The 14,806-nt window shown below is 51.2% G+C and overlaps 5 protein-coding genes and 1 non-coding gene across 6 annotated transcripts; 3 read left to right on the top strand and 3 right to left on the bottom strand.

The window, feature by feature from the left end:
- Window positions 1–1,771: 1,771 nt before the first annotated feature.
- SETTUDRAFT_168450 (uncharacterized protein) lies at window positions 1,772–3,256 on the bottom strand. Its single transcript, XM_008025815.1, has 2 exons — window positions 3,031–3,256; window positions 1,772–2,963 (listed from the first exon to the last, which is right to left on the bottom strand). Exons 1-2 carry the CDS (start codon window positions 3,063–3,065, stop codon window positions 2,072–2,074), a joined length of 927 nt encoding a protein of 308 aa, XP_008024006.1. The 5' UTR covers window positions 3,066–3,256; the 3' UTR covers window positions 1,772–2,071.
- A 1,288-nt stretch (window positions 3,257–4,544) lies between these two features.
- SETTUDRAFT_129617 (uncharacterized protein) lies at window positions 4,545–5,793 on the bottom strand. Its single transcript, XM_008025814.1, has 3 exons — window positions 5,542–5,793; window positions 4,781–5,492; window positions 4,545–4,728 (listed from the first exon to the last, which is right to left on the bottom strand). The coding sequence occupies exons 1-3, from the start codon at window positions 5,710–5,712 to the stop codon at window positions 4,589–4,591; spliced, it is 1,023 nt and encodes a 340-aa protein (XP_008024005.1). The 5' UTR covers window positions 5,713–5,793; the 3' UTR covers window positions 4,545–4,588.
- A 383-nt stretch (window positions 5,794–6,176) lies between these two features.
- SETTUDRAFT_176670 (uncharacterized protein) lies at window positions 6,177–7,806 on the top strand (the record flags this gene model as incomplete). The annotated part of the gene is made up of 3 exons (XM_008025813.1): window positions 6,177–6,715; window positions 6,779–6,847; window positions 6,911–7,806. Coding segments are annotated over 3 exons (1,503 nt in total), but the record flags the coding sequence as incomplete, so codon positions are not given.
- Window positions 7,807–8,319: 513 nt separating this feature from the next.
- Window positions 8,320–8,404, top strand: SETTUDRAFT_t122. The gene has a single exon. It is a non-coding gene; the product is annotated as a tRNA-Ile (tRNA).
- Window positions 8,405–8,716: 312 nt separating this feature from the next.
- On the bottom strand, window positions 8,717–11,072 carry SETTUDRAFT_129612 (uncharacterized protein; the record flags this gene model as incomplete). The annotated part of the gene is made up of 2 exons (XM_008025812.1): window positions 8,717–10,377; window positions 10,428–11,072. 2 exons carry the CDS (start codon window positions 11,070–11,072, stop codon window positions 8,779–8,781), a joined length of 2,244 nt encoding a protein of 747 aa, XP_008024003.1. The 3' UTR covers window positions 8,717–8,778.
- Window positions 11,073–13,081: 2,009 nt separating this feature from the next.
- Window positions 13,082–13,681, top strand: SETTUDRAFT_107011 (uncharacterized protein; the record flags this gene model as incomplete). Its single annotated transcript, XM_008025811.1, has 1 exon — window positions 13,082–13,681. One exon carries the CDS (start codon window positions 13,082–13,084, stop codon window positions 13,679–13,681), a length of 600 nt encoding a protein of 199 aa, XP_008024002.1.
- Between the last annotated feature and the right edge of the window lie 1,125 nt (window positions 13,682–14,806).

The following is a 14,806-nucleotide window of genomic DNA, read 5'->3' as shown; positions in this document are numbered from 1 at the left end:
CACTACAATCTTGTCGCACCCAAAAACACTCTCCAAATCCATAACCATTTCACAAGATGGCGCAACAATGTATTGCACTCGGCTTGCACTCAGCTTGTACTACTCCACACTCGACGCCAATTGGTCCAGCATTGGTTCCCCCTTTTTTTCTCCTCTCACCACCGCAACTAAGTTAACGACCAGACAGGGTAAGGGTAAGCATAATCATATCAAGCCCAATATCCCTCCAGGGTTCAACTCGACCCAAACAAGACGATGTAATTACAACCTACTCATGCTCTTTGCATTTTCGGCTCTTCTTTTTCTTCTTTTGCTTCTGCTTTTGCTTTTGCCTCGTCTCCTTTACCATTCCCTCGGTACGTCTTACAGCCACGTCAAGTGCTCCATGAATCAAGCAATCACCCACCTGCATCCATTCCATCTATGTCTCTCAAGCAAAAGCCTTTTTTTTCTCTCTTTCTCTTGCTTCTTTAAACTTTGACGCGAAAAATTCTTGTCTCTCTTGTGACGCTCTTGTCTTGTCATGTCCACGTCCATGACTAAGTAGTCGTTATCATGGCTGCCTCACCATCTATAACCACATCACAGCGACCCACCGTGCAATCAACTACCAAATATCACGTATATTTCCACAACACACACACACACACTCTCTCTCTCTCTCTCTCTCTGCTCTCGGCATCCCCCGCCCAGCCCTCCTTTCCTTTGTCCCTGTACACTCATGCTCTATTATCCCCGCGTTACTAAATATAACCCCAAACCTTTTCCCCATCCCTACCCTTACCATTCCCCATTGACTTTATCGATTCCAACTATCCACCCGACTACCCAACTAGCCATCCAACGACACAACCAACCAACCCATGATTTATGCCGCCTCTCGCTTGGCGTCTTGCCCTTGGTCTCGGTAAAAAGAAGCAAATAACCATAGAAAAGAAAAGAAAAGACCCCCAAAAAAATAATTACATGGACACTATAAATATCCAAAGACTCCATTGCCGTGTATCTGCAATGCAAATACTTGGGTCTGTTCGAGAATGGATTCTAGGCTTATAGATTACAAATGCAAACAAGCTATTTTACTTGGTCTTTTCACGCTACTTACCTGTCGTACTCTACAATAAATGTGACATGTCAATGTAACTTGGTAATCTCTATGCACCCCCATGTAAGATGTTATGCGAGATGAGATGAGATGAGATACGATAAAGATGCCATGTCAGATGCACCCACCCAAGGGGGGGGGGAACCACCATGGCTGTGGGGTGCGGGGGAAAACTGGGAGATGGATGGGGAGATAGCGTGACTACGAATCATGTCATGTACTTGCTCCTTCCCCCCCCCCCTTTTTTTTTCTCTCTTCCCTTTCTCGTCTACTCCTATTACTGGTATTACTAACACCATTGCTAAAGTACTGTGGTCGCTGCTACTAGTGATGTTACTAGTGTTACTACTACTGTGACTATTTTCACTACTACTACTACTACTACTACTACTATCACCACTACTATCACCACTACTACTATCACCACTACTAATATCCCGTTGTATAACGTGTATTTGCATATATACTCAACTTTCACATCAGAGACTAGGTAAGGAAAGGGAGGTGATAAATCATGAATAACTCACATCAACATCACTAGCAAACAACATACTGGAACCACACAAGAACAACACACCACTTTGCACCTAGCATGGACAATATCTACCAAAGAGGAGATTAAGCCCTTTGTGAAGTGTAACCATATCCTACAATTTGAATCCGAAAAAAAAACACCAGAAAACACACATCAGAAGAACAACTTTGGAAGCCCTAGAAAAAAAAACGGGTAAAATGAGATAAGATAAGAAAAAGGTATATCATTAGTGTTTCCCCCCCCTTTATTGGCATCTTTTGTCCCCAGCAAAACCCTTCCAGAAGGCGGAAAAAGGAAAAAAGAAATATTGAACCATTGAAGAATCCCAAAGTATATCAACCCATTCCTTTTTGGCACCTCCAAGAAACAAAACCCCATCCTAAAAGAAAAAGAAAGAAAGAAAGAAAGAGGACCAAGAGAAGAAACTCATTCTACGCTCTCAAAGTCCCGTAATCAGCACTACCCATGTCGTTCAGACTAAACTTTCCAAATTCTTTTTCCAGTCCACACGCCTTGCCGCCCGCCTCGTTGGTAGCGTCTTTGACATTCTTCGCTTGATCCTGCTTCTTGTCGTCAACAGCAACCGCGGGGGAATCGACAAATGTTTCCTCCGAGTCATCTGCGTCCTGGGCCGTCGCCGACGAGGCATCATCCTGTTCTGCGCGCTCATGATCGATTTCCTCGTCTGCCTCGTCGTCCAGCCTCTGCGTTTCCTGCTCGACATCGATCAAGTCCTCTGCTTCGGCCGGCTCCTCGCGCGCATCCGGCACCATGGCCTCGTCGAGACGCCAGTCCTGGATGGCGCGGATAATGTCGACAGCCAGCTGCCCGTTCTTGCGCAGCGCCTTGTCCCAGTGCTGCGGCATGCTCTTTTCCGTCACCATCATGCGCGCCACGGCATGCACCAGCATGTGCCGCATCGGACTGCCGTCCTCCGTGTTGGCGTAGACGTACTGCACGCGCCGCAGCCCCGGGTACGTATCACTGTACTTGTACCACTCGCGCACCACCTGCAGCACGTCGGCGATGAGCGCGGGAATCTCAAACTTCTCCGCCATCAGATACAAGTCGAAGCACGTGCCCAGATCGGCTTCCTCGCGCGGCACAGGCAGGCTCGACGAGTACAGCCAGCCGACAAACGTCTTGAACGGCGTGTCTTCTTCGTCCGGGAGCCCAAACGACTGCGTGCGCGACGATGTCGATGTCTTGGAGTAGAAGATCTTGCGGAAGAAGGGCGAGTGGTGGCACAGCAGCTTTTCGTGCAGAATCCAGTGTGTGTTCTCCGGGCCCACGTAGATGTCCACCATGGAGCGTGACAGCAGCCTGGTACCGTGTTAGAGAGAGGTATGCTATGCTTTGGTCTCAGCCACCAGGCCACCACTGTACATACTCATTGAGCGGCTTTTCCTGTGCAACGCCAGACATGTTGTAAGTCTTTTTTTGTTTTCTCGAGCCGTACGCGATATAGTAAGCGACCGTTTTGCGCAATGACTATGTAAGTCGTTGACGTTGAAGCTGGCGCGCTCGAATACCCAGATGATATATATATATATATATATATATCAATCACACAAACAACAACAACGCAAGGGTTTCGGATAAAGAAAAAGGGGGGGAAAGAGGAGAGAGAGAGGCAAGATTGCTAAGTATGGGGCCTTGAGCGTGAGGGCATCCCACGAGCTTTAAGACGAAACCTGCATGTTCGCTGCCCAGGCCAGCCTCCTCGCATGCTACCCGCAGCACAATGACGTAGCCGTTGAACCAAGCAGCGTCCATGTCCATGTCCCCCCCCCCTCAAAATGCAGCTTGCCTTGGAATCCAAGCGCCCTTGCTTTCCCCCGTCATACTCGTACACATACATGCCCCCTCCCGCCTACTTGGTGCGCGCGCACGCCAGCGCCCGGCTCGACATCAAGAAGCATCTTCATCTTCTGGCATGCCACGCGCATTACACCCACGTTTATGCGAAGCGTCGAGCGCAGCGTTGAGCATGCTTTACAGAGCTTCCTTCTCTGCCTTTCTTTTCTTTTTCTTTTTCTTTTCTTTTTTGGCGGCGCACAACTCGACTTGGGGGCGCGCGCATAGCAGGCTTGGTTGGCGCTTGCGCGTGACACGGCTGGGGGGGTGGGCTGGTAAAGTAGGGGGGCGTTTATGTAAATGTGACGTCGATGGAATTCATGTCTTAGCACCACGTACCTACATACACTACCATCACCATCACACATACCACAGCATGGAATACAAGACACATATACATGCATACATACACGCACATGAACCACGGCTCTACATCCCCATACCTGTTGCTCCAGCCCCTTGATTCTTCTTTTGTCGGCAAGAAGCAATACAGAAAAAGTAGTCGTCTCACCCTCGCAATGCCAATTCTATTTCCCTCTCTCAAATTTGCCCGTCTCTTTTCTTTGCCCTCGAATAATCATGCATCCTGGAATCTCATTTACGTGGAAAGTTACTGCAACTCAACAGCGTCTGAGCGCTCGCCTTAAGCTACTTTTTTTTTGGCCCTGTCATAGTAGTGCTTGTTGTGCTTGTTCGCGCTGTGATTACAGATATACTACCCTGTACTTGGCTAGCTGATGCTGCTCGCATCCCTCGCATTGCTGAACTACTCTTTTAATTGCGTCGTGAGTGGTACAATGACTAAGCTATAGCTTGGACTCCATGTACTTTGTTTCGTTGACTTTCATGGCAATCTCCAGTGGAATCTAGAGCACATATGGGCATAGTACTGGAGCATCTGATACCAAGTATGATATACCAATGTTCAATCCTTGATTTCACCAAGTCTTTAATGGCTGCATGGCTGTCACAAACACAAGGAGTGAAGCAGCACGAGTGCATGCTAATCACGGAGTAGCATGAATATAAGATTGCGAATGGGTATCTGAATAATCCTACCAAAGTGCACTCGTGAATGCGCCACACGGACATTAAGTAGTGCGTCGTGTGTCGGGCATATTCCTCCTTTCCTTGGCAGTGACCTTCTTGCGCCGGCGTTCGATGACCTTGTCGCGCTGCTTCGACTTCATGTTCTGGAAACGCTCGACCAAAGCAATCTTCTTTTGTTCGGCTACAAAATACGGTTAGTATGTGAGGCAGAGATGGAGGCTGGTTGGACATACACTTCTTCAAGAAGAAGGGCTTCTTGCCCTCCTTGACTAGTTCCTTTTCCTTCTTCTTGTGCTCTCGTGCAACCTCCTGCAGCTTGTCCTTGTAGTCCCGAGCCTTTTGCTGCGACTCCATAGACATCAGCTTCTTCTTCAGTCGCTCCTTTTCATCTTCGTTCTTGGTCTTCTTGATAGTGTTGCGCAGTTCGGAAATTTCAGAAGCACGGTAGTCGTTGAGGAAAGAGTAGCGCTCGCTCACTACGTGCTCGTCTGGCCGAGGTCCAGTTACACTGTCGAATCGTGGGTCTCGGAACACGGGCTTCTTGACTTCAACTACATTGCGCTTGCGCGATACCATTCGCTTGCTGGATTGGACGGCAGGTGCATGTTTGCTCGAGCGCGCATGGGGGGCAGCATCGGAATCAGAGTCGTCGTCACTAGCGTCCCGGTCGCCTCCAGTCTCGTTCGCAACGGCTTTTGTCTTGGACTTGCTTGACGATTTGGCTTTTTTGCTAGGCTGAGCACCGCTTGCAAGCTTCTCAGCCTTGATCTGCCGCAAGCGCTCCCTCAATGCCTCCAGCTTGTCCTCCTGTGATTTCGATGTGTCGTCGCCTCGCTTCCGCTTTCTGTCCGACGACTGCTGCGAGAGCGCGTCTTGTGCCTTGGCTAATGCGCCGAACGAGACTTTGCTCATTTGCGCCTTTACTTGATTGTCGTCCACATCTGACTTGTCCTTGTCAGCATGGCCTCGTTTGTGTGTAGTATCCAACGCTCACCATGTCTTCGGAACCCGCGTCCTCTTCATCGGAGCTGATGACGTTGCCGCCCTCGTCTGCATCAATTACAGATGCAGAGGAAGACCGGTCGGTGACTTCGTAGTAGTCTTCGCCATCCGAGCTCTCTTCCGCCGCTCGCAAATTGCGATCGAGCTTGCTTGCGAGAACCATGGTGGATGCTTATTTCAACCCGTCTAAGGCGCTCCGGACAGGCCTGCTGCAGGGTTTCGGCGTCGTGGTGTTTGTCGGATTGGAGTGGAGCGTCGCAAAGGCACCCCAGGCTACGCGACTTTTTGGTGGACCCCACATGGCTGCCGGGTTTTCGATTCGCCGATAGGGCTGACAAACAGGCAACTTCGCGCCCAAATTTCCAGAAGCCTCACCAGCCAGGCTAATGCTACGATCACTGCATCGTCACCTCACTGTCTTCTTCACGCTTCACCGATCTCCTGTCTCCGAGTGCCCGCCGCCAACGCACGTGCTCCATGGCCGCAGTCGCGTCAGCTCGGTACAGCATCCCCCACTGCGCTCCAGTCGCAACTTCTTCCACTAACATCGCCAACTGCAAGACCACCGCAGGTCGACATAGCACTCTCCCCGAGCACACGCTCGATCCCGACGCCCCCAGCCCCAGAATGAGCGAATCCTGGAATCCCAATGCACTGCCGTTCCAGCCCCGCGGCTTTGACCGCCGAGAGCAGAATTTCGGCGCCTTTGAGAACCAGCTTCATGCTCCTCCCCCTCCTCAAGGACACCCAGGCCCATACGGACCACCGAGCGCACCGTGGAATGCGGGTTTTGCGCCGCCTCCACCGCCGCCCCCACCCCCACCACACATGTTCAACGGCCCCGAGGCGTACAACGACTATGCCGCCCATCAACAAGCGCAGGCGTACCATCAGTGGATGATACACAATGGCTACGGACACAATGCGCCGCCACCTCCACCAAACTATCCTCCAGGCCCAGAGGCTTTTGGGGGGCGCCCGCCACCGCACATGCAGCCACATGGACCGCCACCTTTTGGGCCGCCACCGTATGGCCACCCGCTACACCATGGTCCTCCGCCGTTCATGCAGCATCAGCAAAACCATATGTTTCCCAACCGCGGGAATTACCATGCCATGCATTCGCAGGCCAGCTTTGCGCCTGGTGCGATGAACGAGGATATACAGTATGCCTTTGATGCCTTGTTGAAGGGAGTAAAGTCCAAGAGTCGCAACGCTAACGACCACAGGATGCCACCTCCTCCAGGCAAGATATCAAAGTCTGGGCTTGCTGCCAATGGACACGCCAAGCAGAAAGAGTATGGTACCCTCCGCTGCATTGCCAATGATGTCGCATGTTCTCGGGTTGACAAATATTACAGTGTGTCTAAGGGTCCCAAGTCTGCCGCACTTGTAGATGAAAAGAAGAAGGGGCGGTATGGTGACGAGAAGATTGTGCTTCCCGCACCGCAGCCCACAGAAGAATACCTCGAGCAGGCGGCTGGCGAACCGTCTACAACTGAGAGCCCTGGCAAGTTGTTGGTCATCTTAGACCTCAACGGGACAGTTCTTTACAGGCCTAATCGCAATGCGAAGACCATGATTGAACGCCCGTTCTTGAGGCCCTTTCTCTGCTATCTGTTCGACAACTTCAAGGTTATGGTCTGGTCAAGCGCCAGGCCAGACAATGTAAAGTCGCTTGTTAACCAAGCTCTGGAAAATGACTTGCGATCGAAACTAGTGGCTCAATGGGCGCGAGACAGCTTCGGACTGTCCCCGACCAACTACCAGCAAAACGTCCAAGTGTATAAGAACCTGAAATTGGTATGGAGCCGCAGCCAGATTCAGTCGTTTCATCCAGAGTACGAGACCGGTGGTCGATTTGGTCAGCACAACACGGTCCTCATCGATGACACCTCCATCAAGGCCTGTGCCCAGCCGCACAACCTTCTTGAGATTCCAGAGTTTTCGGCTACCCCTGAGCAAATGAAGGGCGACGTTCTGCGCGAGGTGGCTGGCTACCTGGAAGTACTGAGGAAACAGGAGGACGTGTCCAGATTCATCAAGAGGAATCCGTTTGTGGACGGTCAATGGAAATACGATTGGCCTGACGACTTTGCGGATGGAGGTGAAATGACCAGCAAGGTTTCATCTGCTACACCGAGTAAGAAGAAGAGTAAAAAGAAACAGAAACAGCAACAGAAACAACATGAGAAACAGCAGGCGGCGGCGGCAGCAGCTGCAAACAAAACCAACGTTACTGCGTCACAGACGCCCCCGACACAGCCTGTCGACACTGTGGCTTCAGTCCCGTTGATTGCATCGATACTCAAGGACTGGTAATTGGGTGGTTGCTGGATTTTGCTCGGTTATGCTACGGAATGGGATGGCTCCGGACTTAGTTTACATGCAAAGCGGGAGTTTGGAGTTATCGGGACACGACACGAATCTTGGATAGCATCTAGGCATCTGACGGGATACGGCATGAGACATGAGCATGATGTGTATGGACAGTCTGAGCGATTAGACTTGTATAGCAATATACTGCTACATAATGAATGATAAACTGATGTAAATGCTCTGTGATTCAGAGGATTTTATTTGTTCATATTGGGAGTTAATTTGGGGATTTTCTTTCTGATGCTGATTCATGGGTATCCTAGCACTTTCAATTACCCCGCGATACAATCAATAGCCCCGCTCTTTGAGTACGCATTGCCAGGCCTTCAAGGCCTTGTTTTGAAAACCAATTATCATGAATGTAATATTCTTTGTATGCATCAAATCATCTGGTCGCTTAGCTCAGTTGGTTAGAGCGTGGTGCTAATACATTGTATGATACGCCAAGGTCGCGAGTTCGACCCTCGTAGTGACCATTCTTTTTTGGTCTTTGTACAGCCTTGTCTATCTATGTATGGCCTACATGTACTCTTTTTTTTTTGCATCTTCCGATGACTGGTAAAGTGTTTAGCTCTTAGCAGTGTGGATGAGTATGGGTTTGGGGGTAGGACAGTGTGAAAGAGGTTCATGTGTTTTTGGCAGAAGAATTTCGTCAGTGATAGAGTGAGTGACTTGTTATTTCTACCATGCAGGCATGCTTGTTTTGATACTCTCTTAACTTGGGGGGGGGGGGGGAATGTATTGTACTTCAAGTCATATATATATACAATGCGGTACATGGTGGTGCTAATCAATGGTATCTATCTCGTCTACGTATCAAAATTGGAGTGTTGTTTCACGGGGGGGGGGGTCAAATTTTGGGGACAGCATCCTCTAGACTCGACATGTCCATTACCAGGGCATCTCTACAGGCGCCGTTTTCACACATTATGACGGCTTCCTTTGCGGGATCCATGGATGAGACGAGGGAGTTTCTTGACTGGAGCCATTGGCCTGTGGCGGTGCCGATTCTGCTGATTGTGGCGAGGGCGGCTGGGCGCTCGCGATATCGCGTTAGCCATTCGGTGGCTCGGGGGCCGTCGCCTGTTACGACGGCATGTCGGATGCCGAGTTTGCCCGTGACGACGGCGTCCATCATGCTGGGGAAGAGGAAAGGGTGTTGCATGATTTCGGCTTCAAAGGCAGATGCCGTGTCGAGTGCTCGCTGCGTGTACTCTGCGTCTTCCAGGAGGGCGCCGAGGCGATCGAGATTCTGGGCTGAGACGCCGTTTGTGCCTGGTTCTGCGTTGTCCATGCCGTCCTTGAGCCGCAGGATGAGGTCGGTTTGGTCTTCGGGCGTGGAGAAGAAGCCGAGGTGCTGCTTGTCCCAGAACATTCTGAGCTGCGTTTTTTGGAGGTCGTCGGCCCACTGTAGGTATGAGTCGTTGAATGTGGCTTCGTAGAGATGGATGAGTCCGGAGATGAGGTAGGCGTAGTCGTCTGCAAATCCGGGTGCATCGCCTGGGCCTTCGCGCCAGACGCGAATCAGTGTCTTGGATTCGGGGTTGTAGAGGTGTTTTTGGAGGAATGCAGCTGCCTTTTCGGCTGCAGCAAGGTACTCTTTGGAGCGTGTTGGGTCTTGCGAGGAGAGCGCAGCCGACGTTTGTGCTAGAGCGCCAATGGCGAGACCGTTCCAGGAGACTACGATTTTATCATCCAGGCCCGGCCGTGGGCGCTCTTTGTTACGATGTTCGAGCAGTTTTTGCCGACCCTCGGTCAGAATCTTGTTGACTTTTTCCTCTGGAAGGCCAAACTGCTTGGCGAGATCTGTGGGCGTCGAAGTGACGGCTAGTACATTTTGATTGATGAGCTCGTCGTGGGCGTCGTGCTCGGGGGCAACGTTGCCCTCATCCTTGACGTTGTAGTACTTTGCAAGAATCTCAGCGTCTCTGTCGCCGAGTACATATTGGAATTCTTTCAACGTCCATACGTAAAATGCACCCTCTCGCTTCTCCTTGTCGTTTGGACGATACAGCGAATCGGCATCCTCAGACGAGAAGAAGCCGCCGCTTGCAGCATGCATGGGTGGACTGGTGAGATAGGTTGCAATGTCGTGAACAGCCGAGAGATGCTCGGGACTTCTCGTCATCAAGTAGGCGTCGAGGTATACGGACAACAATTGGGATTGGTCGTAAAGCATCTTCTCAAAATGCGGCAAGCTCCAATCCTTGGTCACAGAGTAGCGCGCAAAGCCGGTTCCAATCTGATCGTGTATGCCGCCCTTGTTCATAGCAGACAGTGTTGCCAGCGCCATATCTTTGGCGTAGGTACAGTCCTTTGCACCGATGACTTCTCGAACTGGAGTTGGGTATTGCGACAGTTTGAGGAGAAACTGGAGGTTGGAAGGGGTTGGGAACTTTGGGGCGCTGCCGAAGCCTGCGTGCATCTTGTCATATCTCTTTTTGAAGTGCTAGGAACCATTAGCGAGAATTTGGCGCCATCTGAATGAGGCATATTTACTTCATATGCTTCGTCAAGTAGCTCCAGTTCCAAAACTTCGTGACGTGCGCCGTCTTTCCTGCTAATGTTGCCCTCCTCGGCAAAATCGCGAAGCTGTGCTGTGATTTCCTTGGCCGACTCAAGACACCTTTGCCGCTGGTCTCTCCACACGTCCCGAATCTTTTTTAATATGCCAACAAAACCAATGTGCTCCCCCATGGCCATTGTCGACCCCGGGCCGGGCCAGTAAGTGCCGCCGAATATGGGCTCGAGGTCGGGAGTGATGAAGACGTTCAGAGGCCAGCCGCCGGAGCCTGTGGTAGCCTGGACGTAGTTCATGTATATGCGGTCGACATCCGGGCGCTCTTCGCGATCAATCTTTATTGGTATAAAGTTGTCGTTGAGCAGCTTGGCAACCTCATCGTTCTCAAACGACTCGCGCTCCATGACATGACACCAATGGCAGGCAGCGTAGCCTATGCTGATGAAAATCAAGCGGTTGGACTTTTTGGCCAGGTCGATAGCCTCTGGTCCCCACAGTTGCCATGCGACGGGGTTGTGCATATGGCCGCGGACGTAGGGGCTACGGCTCTCATCCAGGCGGTTGCTCAGCCTCAAGCCATGACCCGCAGAGGGCGGGTGACTCGAGGTGCTGTGGGCGTTCATTCCCAAGATCAATGTGCGGAAATGGCAGCGCTGCGCAGAAAAGGTGTTTGGGCGGGCCACGGGAGCAGCAGCAGCAGCAGCAGGCGGTCGAGGGGTGGGCACGGTGGCTACAGGCGGCCGGGCAGGGCGACAGGATGCTCGAAGATTGAACTTGACAAGAGGCATCGAGCAGCAGGAAAAAGAAGTGCTGCGAGGTACGGTGGCGCATGGTTCGGCGAAACTATGGCCGTTATCAACGAACATGTCCGACTGCGCTGCCGACTCGCATTCGCGACGTGCCCCGCCCCCGCCAACGACGTAATCTCCGCGACGCCGACTGGCCCGACTGGCTGCCCGCGCCTCGCATCCTTTTGACGTGCATGACATTTGCCTCTTTGCCTTGGCGATGCGCGGATGAATTTTCTGGAAAGGCAACATCGCGGCCATGCAGCGGACGCCGTCGTGTGTTCGCCGTTGGCTGCAGCTCGCCCAGGTACGTTGCGCAAGCGGAGCAGAAAAGAAATGTGGATTCTCTCTGCCCGACCCGCAATACTTACGCATTACCCGATTCGTCACGCTCCGGGGATGCCAAAGAGGGAGCTTGGCTGGTGGTGCACATGGCGCACACGTCTTTACAGAGTTTTCCTGTATAATGGGGACGTGAAGGCCGTCTTTTACCTGAATGGGTCCAAAAGATAAGCAGTCTTGTCTGATGGATCCGTTTCTGGGCACTGGAGCATGAGCTTCTTGGGATCCTGTCGACAATGAGTCACGTTGCCGTAACGATGAATACCATCTTGGCTTCCTGTGGACCCAGCCAGGCACAACAACCCCCGTATACACAATGCTGAAGTGCACTCCAAGTGGGGTTGGTTAGTTAATCTGTCAAGCACATGAACAGCTTGGCCGAGCAGCGTATCCTGGCTATTATCACAGCGACGTTACTACAAGCATACAAGGCGACTGCAAGAGCCACTCCTACTCCACACTGCACTTCGTACCATGGCCACTTTAGGAAAGCAAGCCATACCTGACGTTTTGAGTGCCTTGCCGGCTAGTTCTGGCAGCCATGCTAGCTTCCCCGGATACGAGTCAGGCCGTCGCTCTGAATGCATGGTTCCGGATAAGTGGCCAAGCCTTGCATGGTCATATGCTTAATCCGACTTGCCGGCTAGCTGATGCCAACTACAGGACAATATGTCCAACCACAAGACGAGAAGCAGCATACATACCACCTTCACCACATCAATCACCATCTGAAGTGCTCAAGTCTAGTCTCTTGGCCTACCCAGCCTTGACTATCCCCTTGTAGCCTGCAGCGCTATGAATGCGTGACCAATCAGGAGCATGCCCTCAACTACCATAAATGGCACTTCCTCTCACCTGGCCCTGTGGGGGGAAGTCGCTCCTGCCTCATCGTGCCTGCGTTTGGCCCAATCTGTACTCGGTAAACAAACCATCCATCTCCTCTCCTTCACTCCCCGTCACTCCTTCACACCCCTCCGCCATTGGCTTTTCTTCCCGCTCCTTTCACCTTGCGCGAACAGTAACCACTCTCTTTGCTGCTTCGACAACACCCACACTCTCTCTTCGTCCATTTTCTGTCGCAACAGCCTCCGAGAGCCACAGCACGTAGGTACGTTCAGTCCGTGTCCAGCCTCTACTTTCCTACGAGAGATTCTGACAACCCACTACAGCCATCTTCACGGTAACCCTTACGCTACAGAGTCCCGCATTGTCAACGGTACAAAATGCGCCTCTTCCTGGTCACCCTCGCTCTGGCAATTGCTGTCATGGCTGGCCCTCACTTACACCGCCGCCAACCCAAGATTGTCTACGAGACCGAGGTCGTAATCCAAACAGTTGTCGTGACCCTCACCCATGATTACACTACACTGGGCTCCACGTCTCTTGCAACATCGTCCACTACCGAATTGAAGGCCATCTCTACGCAAAAGTCCGACGCTCAACCCGAACCTACTTCAACTTCATCGGCCTGGGAGATCGACCCAACTGCTTCTGCATCTGTCATGTCTGACGCAGCCTCCGATATCGATGGTCAGGTTGCAGTCGGCTCAAGCGATCATATATCCGGTATTGACCAGGCCTATCTCGCTACAGGCCCCGACTACAAGGCTGCCATACTCTTTCACCATAATGTCATTCGTGCCAACCACCACGCTGCGCCATTGTCTTGGGACTCCAAATGCGAGGAAAATGCTCGTATCGCCGCCAATAGATGTAACTTTGAGCACTTCATTCCTAAGGGTGCCGGCCAGGGTCAAAATCTCTTTACAGTCTCTGGTAGGGCCTTTAATGTCACTGCGGCCATCACGGAGAGTTGGTACCATGGCGAGCTTTCCCCGATGATGCCTTGGTTTGGCAAGGCCAGCTTACCTCACGACGTCTTTGAGAAAGTTGGACACCTTACACAGTTGGTATGGAAGGGCACCACCAAGGTTGGATGCGTCTCTCTCGACTGTGGCACTGCCATGACCGTTGACGGAAGGCCTTCGACCATGAACAAGTACACAGTCTGCAATTACGCTCCCGCTGGCAATGTGGTTGGTAAATACGCGGTTAATGTCGTTCCCCCACAATCCACCAACGCTATCGGCTGGGCGGACTAGGCGTCATTCGAGCTGCCCTGTTTTGGTACATTCTATACGACAGTAATTTTTACGGCTCGAGGAGACGGCGTCAAATTTCCCATTGAGCATGTAGTAAGTCGGGGGGGCTATCCTCACGAATACAGGGTTGCTTTACAAACCACATGTTCATCTATTTTCAATCAGCTGCTTGCCAGCCTCAAGGGAGATAGGCTTTACAATGTCTATTCCAGCAGCTTCAGGCTAGTTCTTCAGGTAGACATAATACATATACGACTACTGCTCAATACGAGGCACGTAGGTTTTTGAAACAATGTGAAATCCCATTTAACAAGCGAGGAAACTTCTGCAACGGTTCTCGCGACTCTGTCCTACCGTTTCTGTTGCACCAGACTTTCTGTAATGATTACAAGCACGCCCTAAGCCTCCCACGTCTCTTCCTCATGCATGCTAGAACCCGGTTACTTTTGTCCGTGAATTGCATTACCGCAGCATGTCCCATGACCCCACCATACCTCTCTCCGCACTTCCCAAACCACCCAAGCACGAGAAAATCATCCAAGAGAGAAGAAGGGATTAAAACAAGGCCGAAACCCCCTCTCACGTCATCCTCTACGTACCCGCCAACTTCGTCTAATACACACACAAAAAATAAATAAACATGGTATACATTTGTCATACACGACACTGTAATACAAATGCATCATGCCGTACATACCACGCCTGGCATAAGCAACACGCTGACTGCCACAATTCATGCATGCATTTTTTTTACAATCTATGTATACAAATCATGCGCCCCTTGCATTTCTGCTTACTCTTCTTTGCTTGACAGAAATAAATATACAAATAAGAAAATAAATAAACGAGAATACAAATGAGAGAAGAATGAGAAGAAGGAGGAGGAGGGTGAGGGAAGAAAAAATAAATAAAAATAGCATGTGTTTCATATACATGTAACGTATGTGGCAAGCGAGCGCCGCAGGCAAGCGAGCGCCGCACCCCACCAAACCTGCGCACCTCTATAAGCCTGTAGTTCCACCACAATATAGTTGTTTTACTACATATTAACATAATAGATTAAGCAGTACCTAGAGTATCTTTCTTGCACGTACGCGAGTTATGGCCAGTCTCTCTGCACCTACT

The sequence above is a fragment of the Exserohilum turcica genome (assembly GCF_000359705.1).
Source record: "Exserohilum turcica Et28A unplaced genomic scaffold SETTUscaffold_15, whole genome shotgun sequence".
NCBI classification, from domain to species: domain Eukaryota; kingdom Fungi; phylum Ascomycota; class Dothideomycetes; order Pleosporales; family Pleosporaceae; genus Exserohilum; species Exserohilum turcicum.
This window is presented reverse-complemented; position numbering and strand designations above follow the sequence as displayed.